Here is a 9,761-nt window from a genome sequence, read left to right on the forward strand (position 1 = left end):
CATGCTGAATCTGTTGATTCATCGCAAAAATTTAACTTATTTACATCTCGACTACAACTTCAATTTGAAACCAGTGAAGACTCTGACCACAAAGGAGCGAAAGAAGTCCCGTTTTGGAAATGCTTTCCATCTAATGCGGGAAATCCTTCGCTTAACGAAGCTTATCGTTGATGCCCAGGTCCAATATCGTTTGGGTAACATCGATGCTTTCCAACTTGCTGACGGCATCCTCTATGCTTTTAATCATGTTGGCCAACTGACGGGCATGTACAGATACAAGTACAAACTAATGCACCAGATCAGATCATGTAAAGATCTGAAGCATCTCATATACTATCGCTTCAACTCTGGTCCGGTTGGAAAAGGTCCGGGGTGCGGGTTCTGGGCACCTGCTTGGAGGGTTTGGTTATTCTTCCTGAGAGGGATTATACCTCTCCTGGAGCGCTGGTTAGGAAATTTACTTTCCCGTCAGTTTGAAGGGCGCCACAGCAAGGGTGTCGCAAAAACTGTTACGAAACAACGTGTTGAATCCCATTTCGATCTTGAGCTTCGCGCTTCAGTCATGGCAGATCTTATGGACATGATGCCTGAAGGCATCAAACAAAATAAGGTTAACATTGTTTTGCAACATCTCTCGGAGGCCTGGCGATGCTGGAAAAGTAATATCCCCTGGAAAGTCCCGGGGCTTCCTGCTCCTATAGAGAATATTATCTTAAGATATGTCAAAAGTAAGGCAGATTGGTGGATTTCTGTTGCTCATTACAACCGGGAGCGTATTCGGCGCGGAGCGACGGTTGATAAGACTGTGGCTAAGAAAAACCTCGGACGACTCACGCGACTCTGGCTCAAAGCTGAACAAGAGCGGCAACACAACTACCTGAAAGATGGCCCTTACGTCTCTTCTGAAGAAGCCGTTGCAATTTACACTACCACGGTCCACTGGCTGGAATCCCGAAAATTCTCCCCTATTCCGTTTCCTAGCGTATCTTACAAGCATGATACGAAGATTTTAATTTTGGCTCTAGAGCGTTTGCGCGAAGCTTATTCTGTTAAGGGCCGCTTAAATCAAAGCCAACGGGAAGAACTTGCTCTCATTGAACAAGCCTATGATTCTCCGGGTACAACTCTGGCGAGAATTAAGAGATTCCTTCTCACACAGCGAGCTTTCAAGGAAGTTGGTATTGACATGAACGACAACTATTCAAACATCAATCCAGTGTACGATATCGAGCCCATTGAGAAAATCACTGATGCGTACTTGGATCAGTATCTTTGGTATCAAGCAGATCAACGTCACCTATTTCCGGCCTGGATCAAACCGTCAGATTCTGAGGTTCCCCCTCTTCTTACATACAAATGGGCTCAAGGCATTAATAACCTTTCAAATGTATGGGAAACCGCGGATGGTGAATGTAATGTCATGATTGAGACGGAGCTATCTAAGGTTTATGAGAAAATTGACCTCACCTTACTCAATCGACTTCTCCGTCTCATCATGGACCATAATTTGGCTGATTACATCACCTCGAAAAATAATGTTCAACTCAACTACAAGGACATGAACCACACGAATAGTTATGGTATGATCCGTGGCCTTCAATTCTCTGGTTTCGTCTTCCAGTATTATGGCCTCGTAATCGATTTGCTCTTGCTGGGCTTGCAACGAGCAAGCGAGATTGCAGGCCCTCCCCAGAGTCCAAATGATTTCTTGCAGTTTAAAGATCGGTCAACCGAAACTAGACATCCTATTCGTCTCTACACAAGATATATTGACAAGATTTGGGTGTTCTTGAGATTCTCAGCCGATGAATCACGAGATCTTATTCAAAGGTTTTTGACCGAACAGCCAGACCCGAATTTCGAGAACGTAATCGGTTATAGAAATAAAAAATGCTGGCCCAGGGACTCTCGAATGCGGTTGATGAGACACGACGTTAATTTGGGTCGTGCAGTTTTTTGGGATCTGAAGAACCGCCTTCCGAGATCCATCACCACCATTGAGTGGGATGACACTTTTGCCAGTGTGTACAGCAAGGACAATCCAAATATGTTATTTTCGATGTGTGGCTTCGAGGTCCGCATTTTACCGAAGATCCGCAACCAAAATGACGAGTTCCAAGTCAAGGACAGTGTCTGGTCGTTAGCGAATAACACGACTAAAGAACGAACTGCATATGCGTTCCTGCAGGTCACGGAAGAGGATATCCAGAAGTTTAACAATCGGATCAGGCAAATTTTAATGTCTTCCGGCTCGACTACGTTTACAAAAATTGCCAATAAGTGGAATACGAGTTTGATCGCTCTGTTCACATATTATCGAGAAGCAGCGGTATCCACTGTTAATCTCTTGGACACAATTGTTAAATGCGAAACCAAAATCCAAACCCGGGTTAAAATTGGCCTGAACTCGAAAATGCCGTCCCGCTTCCCCCCCGCCGTGTTCTACACCCCTAAAGAATTGGGAGGCCTGGGAATGATTTCTGGTTCTCACATACTTATTCCGGCCAGCGACAAACGCTGGTGGAAGCAAACTGATACTGGAGTCACCCACTACCGAGCGGGTATGTCACACGATGAGGAAACTTTGATTCCTAACATTTTTAGATACATAATACCCTGGGAGGCGGAGTTTACCGACTCGCAACGGGTGTGGATGGAGTACTCTCAAAAACGACAAGAGGCGAATCAGCAAAATCGTCGATTGACACTTGAGGATTTGGAAGATAGCTGGGACCGCGGCCTTCCACGTATCAATACTCTCTTCCAAAAAGACCGGAGCACTCTCAGTTTTGACAAAGGCTTCCGTACGCGAACCGAATTCAAAACCTATCAACTGATGAAGAGCAATCCATTCTGGTGGACAAGCCAGAGGCATGACGGTAAATTGTGGAACCTCAATGCCTATCGGACCGATGTGATTCAGGCCCTTGGGGGTGTTGAAACGATCTTGGAACATACCTTGTTCAAAGCTACAGCGTTTCCTTCGTGGGAGGGATTGTTTTGGGAACGAGCCTGCCTTGCCAAGGGAACACAGTTGCTTCGGTACGATGGTACCAAGGTTAGAGTCGAGGATGTTAGAGAAGGAAACCTTCTCCTTGGTCCCGACGGCGAGCCTCGGCGCGCTTTCAACATTGTCAGTGGACGAGATCGTCTGTATCGCATTAGTATTGACGCTGACAAGGAAGACCTTGTTGTAACGCCAAACCATATTCTTGTTCTTCATCTTGAAAAGGAAAACCAAAAGCGACAGAGCGAATTGCCGGCTTCTGCGGCAGAGCGCTACGATACTGTGGAAATGACAGCCGCCGATTTTGCTGCTCTGGATCCAGAAGAAAGGCGTTGGTACCGACTCTTTAGATCCCCTGGCTTCGAGTTGGGCCAGCAAAACGTACCCATAGACCCATATTTCCTTGGTTTTTGGTTATGCGATGGAATTCGCGCGAGTACCACAATCTATACCAGTCCCGAAGAAGCAGCCAGAGAGTTTATCATCAACCATGCTGCTGAATTGGATCTGCAACTTGCTTCGAAAGAATATATGCAACACCCAGTCCGTCGTGTAGCCCGACAAACCATCTTGGAGCAACGGCTCGCCGTTCAATGCACAGCACCACAAGAAACTGACGGGACACTTCTCAGCCATATCTTGCTGAAAGCTGCGAAAAGTGGCCTAGCCCCCAGCACGCGAACCATGTCAACCAGCCGAAATCGCCAGCCTCTTTCCGAAACCTCAGCAGCAACTTCCATGAATATTCTTCCCGGGTTTGCGTCTAATTCGACTTCAGTCGTTTCCCCTGGTATCCACTCTCACGAAATTCTGTCGTTGCGTAGCTCCTGTTCGCAGCTCGTGCAGATAGCGGAGAAGTCTGGGTTACGTGAAGAGTGCATGATTAACCCGCCGTCATCGAGAGAGGATCTCAGGCTCGATTTATTTGACACACATATTGAAGCCGATGAAATCCACGGCCTGGATGAAAACTTGACCGGACAGAAGCACCGCCTACGAACGGGCTGTCGAGCATATGGAGATCTCACTGTCCACGAGGAAGAACAAATTCTTGATAATATCATTAGCCGACCTGTTGGCACTCCTGATATTGGTACGCTCCTTCGGGCGCTCGAAGAGTTGGGTTTACCTACAAATCGCGCAGAAGAAGGGCACGGAGTTGAAAATAAACGCATACCATTGATGTACATGAAGAGCTCTCGATCAATTCGGCTAGCTCTTCTCGCGGGGCTGATCGATAGTGATGGCTGGTACTGTCAACCTCAGAATACGTTCTGTTTTGGCGAGAGTGAACGCATTTCGCCTACTCTTTTCTGGGACATCGTCACGTTAGCACGATCACTAGGTCTGAGTGTTTCTACAGAGCAGCATACGATGCGTAGCCCGGCTTGCACAGCATGTAAACCCCGGTTTGTTGCCCAGATATCCGGAAATGTGGCAGAAGTTACCTGCCTCTTGGCGCGAAAGAAAGGTGTCAAAAGTCCCGTTTCTCAGGCTCATAGTTTCACTATTAAGGGGATTCATCTTGAGTCGGAGATGACGGAATGGGCGGGCTTCAGAGTCGATAAAGACCAACTCTACCTACGACACGACTTTCTTGTATTACATAACAGTGGATTTGAAGAATCTATGAAATTCAAGAAGTTGACCAACGCGCAGAGATCAGGTTTGAATCAGATTCCTAACCGTCGCTTTACTCTGTGGTGGTCACCAACAATTAATCGTGCAAATGTTTATGTTGGTTTCCAGGTCCAGCTTGACTTGACAGGCATATTCCTACACGGGAAGATCCCAACCTTGAAGATTTCATTGATCCAAATCTTCCGTGCCCACTTGTGGCAAAAGATTCACGAGTCTGTCGTCATGGATCTCTGTCAAGTATTCGACCAAGAATTGGAGCAATTAGGTATCGAAACTGTTCAGAAAGAAACTATCCACCCCAGGAAGTCTTATAAGATGAATAGCTCATGTGCCGATATTCTACTATTCGCCACCCACAAGTGGAATGTCACTAGACCGTCTCTTCTTTTTGACACCAAGGATGTGATTGAACCCACTACGACGAATAAATTCTGGCTAGATGTACAACTGCGTTACGGTGACTACGATTCTCATGATATCGAGAGGTACGTTCGTGCCAAGTACCTCGATTACACGACAGATAGCATGAGCATATACCCATCCGCAACTGGCCTAATGATTGGGATCGACCTGGCGTATAAACCATACTCGGCCTATGGTCAATACTTCCCTGGTTTGAAGGCTCTGGTGCAGCAAGCCATGGCAAAGATCATGAAGGCAAATCCGGCCTTGTACGTACTAAGAGAACGTATTCGGAAAGGCCTCCAGCTTTATGCCTCAGAAAGCAACCAGGAATTCTTGAATTCCCAAAATTATTCCGAATTGTTTAGTAACAAAATTCAGCTTTTTATTGATGACACTAATGTCTACCGTGTCACAATTCATAAAACATTCGAGGGTAATTTGACGACCAAACCAATCAATGGTGCGATTTTCATATTCAATCCGCGCACCGGACAGCTGTTCCTGAAAATCATCCACACTAGTGTCTGGGCGGGCCAAAAGCGTCTCGGTCAATTAGCCAAATGGAAAACGGCAGAAGAAGTTGCCGCACTTATCAGATCTCTGCCGGTTGAAGAACAACCGAAGCAACTGATAGTCACAAGAAAGGGTCTCCTCGATCCACTCGAGGTTCATTTGCTAGATTTCCCCAATATCTCCATCAGAGCGTCTGAGCTTCAGCTACCTTTCCAAGCTGCGATGAAGGTCGAGAAGCTTGCGGACATGATTTTGCGCGCGACTGAACCGCAAATGGTTCTTTTTAACCTCTATGATGAGTGGCTGAAGACAATATCGTCATACACTGCATTTTCCCGGCTTATTCTAATACTTCGAGCTCTCCATGTGAATCCTGAGAAAACGAAAATCCTTCTTCGTCCAGATAAGACAGTCATTACCCAAGAACACCATATCTGGCCCACACTGTCAGATGAGGATTGGATCAAGGTTGAAGTCCAGCTCCGTGACTTGATTCTGAATGACTACGGCAAAAAGAATAACGTTAACACTCAAAGTCTGACTAGCAGCGAAGTTCGTGATATTATTCTTGGAATGGAGATTAGTGCGCCGTCCATGCAGCGACAGCAGGCTGCGGAAATTGAAAAACAGCAGGAGGAACAGAAGCAGCTCACAGCGGTCACAACCAAAACTCAAAACGTCCGAGGAGAAGAGATCGTTGTTACGACTACTTCCCAGTATGAACAACAAGCATTTGCTTCAAAGACCGAGTGGAGGACTCGGGCTATTGCAACATCAAATCTCCGAACCCGGGCCAACAACATCTATATTTCTTCTGACGATATCCAAGAGGAGGGACACTACACGTATATCATGCCAAAGAATATCTTAAAGCGGTTTATCACAATCGCAGATCTTCGAGTGCAGGTTGCTGGATATTTATATGGTGGGTCACCGCCTGACAATGATCAAGTTAAGGAGATCCGGACGATCGTGATGATCCCACAAGTTGGAAATACTCGTGATATACAATTACCACATCAACTTCCCCAGCATGAATATCTCAGTTCTCTTGAGCCCCTTGGAGTTATTCATACGCTCTCTGGAAACGAACCATCGTATATGACAGCGATGGATGTTACGCAGCATGCGCGCCTCATGAATGCGCACTCATCCTGGGACAAGAAAACTGTGACGATGACTGTATCGTTCACCCCAGGTTCTGTGTCGTTGAGCGCGTGGGCATTGACACCCCAGGGTTATAAATGGGGGGCTGAAAATAAGGACACATCCTCTGATCAACCTCAAGGTTACTCAACCAGCATGGGAGAAAAATGTCAGCTGTTGCTCAGTGACAAAATACGCGGTTACTTTTTAGTTCCGGAGAACAATGTCTGGAACTACAGCTTTATGGGCAGTTCTTTCAGTAGTTTAGAAAAGCGACCCATATATGTGAAGATTGATACCCCATTAGTAGGTTTTCCCTCTATTCTTGTTATATTTGTAACTTTCTCGACATGATTGCTGACGCGTGTATCTATTGTAGCGCTTCTATGATGACCAACACCGCCCATTACATTTCCAAAATTTTGCCGAGTTAGAGGATATCTGGGTTGACAGAGTTGATAACTTTGCATGATCATGCCGAGTCTCCTGCTCTCATCGACTTATGTGTTAAATAGAAGGCCTTTTTTAGTTTCCTACTTGTACCTGCTGTTTCATTGGCGAGTGGTCCGTTAGTTTGTTTTTGTTACTTTTATTCTTTGACTTTTCAATTTGCTCTTGTTTTGTATGCATATGTACTGTACGTTACCACAAATAAACTATGTTCTGCACTGTATGAGAAAAGTCCCACCTAGAAAGAATAATGCCATTGTAACTTAAAATATTATTGGCGCTATCTGTTCATTCGTTGTATTCATAGGTGACAAAAAGCCCATTGCTCTTCTCTTGGATTTTCATCCTAAGTCCCCACTACGTAGTGTTATCTTCTTCGATCGCCTTCACCTGCTGATAGGAATTATGACCATTGGCCTTTTAGATCGAGTTAGGCTGATATAGCGATAGGCTTAAGATTCATCTGAGTTCCGATGGTACAGTTCTCAACCAGGCTTGTATCAGTAGGATGCATTTAGGGCATTTGGTAGCTATATCACGGACAGCTGAAGCCAATACCCGGGCTCTTTAGTTTCTCCTTCCACTGGCGTTTGCTATTCTTTCTTCCCTTCCCCTTCATCATGATGTTTACAGATCCCTGCCCTCTTTCATTGAGGACCCGGGGAATATAGCTCTTTTATTCCTGGATATTTGTCCAAAGAAATATCATGTGGCTCAATCGATCGATCTTTGAGGTGGTTCATTGCTGAATCAATTACATTCGAAATCGATATCTGAAGCTGATGCAACGTAAATTGGAGCAAAAGGATCCACCGGGGTTAAAAAACCCCAAAATACGATAAATATGGGGCGGGATGCCGTGATATTAGCTATATATACAACCCTTGAAGCTGCCGCAATCTGTTACCAATGGCGGAGCAAGAATGAGAGCTGCATGTTTGATGAGGATGGCTCGTTCTAACCTGTGCAAGACATCCTCATCCACTCCTCAAACCTCTTCGCTACAATTTTTCTGGGATTCTGAAGCCTCGGGATCGATACCAATGCTGAGATGGTCTCCTCCTTTGACATTGATGCGCTCATCAATGACTAGTCATGGGCAAAGCCTTGTCAGTGGTGGCGCCCTACGGACGTTGGGGTTGTTCCGCGCCGTCAACTGATCCACACCTCCGACATCTCATGTCGCGCGCATGTTCAGATCTTTCATTATTCATGGGCACTAGATTATCAACAATGCGATTGGAAACGATTGGAGGGTGCGCTGTGGGGATCAAGGAAATGAGAACGAAAGCATGGGCTAGTCTAGTCTTTGTTCAGGCGAGACTACAGCTTCACCTCTTACTCATGGCTATTATTGTCCTCGCTCTCTTCCTACGAGGATGGGATAAATTACGAGAAAATCGCAGTTTTCCTCGTATTCCGAAACACCCGTTCACGTAAATATTCAGACTTTGATCAATATAAATCTCGTTTCTCGACTCTTACAACAGTTCTCCAGTGGGTGGCTCTTAGAAGTTGGGCTTCTCCAGGTGCATCACTACGGTGGGGTCCCAAGCCACAGAGATCAAACATTCTAACTACACTTAGCAATTTGGATCTACTTGGCCCATTGATTTTCATCGAGGATCACAGGATAAGCCATGGAGTGAACTCCTCACGAGTCACCAGAGTCATTCGTTTCTCCCCTCTTTTTACTAACTCCCGTATCTGGACCATACAAATTGCGTTACGACTTTCAATTTGGCATATCAGCATGGATCCGAAGCGACCTAAGGCTAGTTCATATCTATTTTACTGCATGGGTCGAAGCGTCCGTGAAAGTTCCAATGCCAACATTAGCCCCCTGCGGCTGACAAGGTTGCCATCAAAAGTTAAATTACAAGTATTCACAGCAAATGGTCGACATGCTAAGAAACACTCGCTATGCAGGTCTGCCTGGAGCACTAAAGATGTGATCTACTCAGAAAAATATGGTGGTTATTCATGTTTCAATTTATGCAGGTTATTTGCCAGTGCATGAAGCATATATCTCGCTTCGACCTTTCTATCATAAAATCGGTCGTCGGTCAGTAATATATTATCGGCAGGATACTATGTTTTATTTGAAGCTGGTTACAGTATCAACATTGTTTTGTTTGGGATTTCTCTCGGCTGTTCGGAAGAAGAGAATCATGAATACTCATTTTTTCTTGGCTCCCTTTCTTCCGTGCACAAATCTGATGAATGAGCACACCTTGGTTGTCCCTATCCGATGCCTCCTAGAAACGAAAGCATCACCACAAGGCATCACGTTCAACATCCGATTAGAAACTAATGTCACCCTCATGCGGGGGAGCGGGGAATGAGACAGGGAGGAAGCCTGAACTTGGAGGACGAAATTGGCCTCTGGTTGGCCAAAGTGGGAACACTTGATGCCCGCTTCCTATAATTTCAAATCATACTTCTTTTTCAAAAATAGATGGAAACAGAATTGGGTGGCCAGGTGACTGAGGATCTCCATGACGGTGCATTCGAACCTAAATAAGAGAGGGCAAGGATTACTAGAATGTATTTTGTTACTGTTCAACTCGTCCGTATGTGACGTGCTTCCTTAGATAAT

General features: G+C 45.5%; 1 protein-coding gene across 1 annotated transcript in view; it reads left to right on the forward strand.

The window, feature by feature from the left end:
* HCAG_04562 (pre-mRNA processing splicing factor 8) overlaps positions 1-7,184 on the forward strand; it is a gene marked incomplete at both ends in the record, with an annotated part of 8,702 nt that extends 1,518 nt beyond the window's left edge. Inside the window, 3 exons of the mRNA XM_001540672.1 lie at positions 75-4,100; positions 4,224-7,018; positions 7,092-7,184. Coding sequence (XP_001540722.1) covers positions 75-4,100; positions 4,224-7,018; positions 7,092-7,184 — 6,914 coding nt within the window. The remainder of the gene's footprint in view (positions 1-74; positions 4,101-4,223; positions 7,019-7,091) is intronic.
* Between the last annotated feature and the right edge of the window lie 2,577 nt (positions 7,185-9,761).

Source organism: Histoplasma capsulatum, genomic scaffold (assembly GCF_000149585.1).
Source record: "Histoplasma capsulatum NAm1 scaffold_4 genomic scaffold, whole genome shotgun sequence".
Lineage (NCBI taxonomy): Eukaryota > Fungi > Ascomycota > Eurotiomycetes > Onygenales > Ajellomycetaceae > Histoplasma > Histoplasma mississippiense.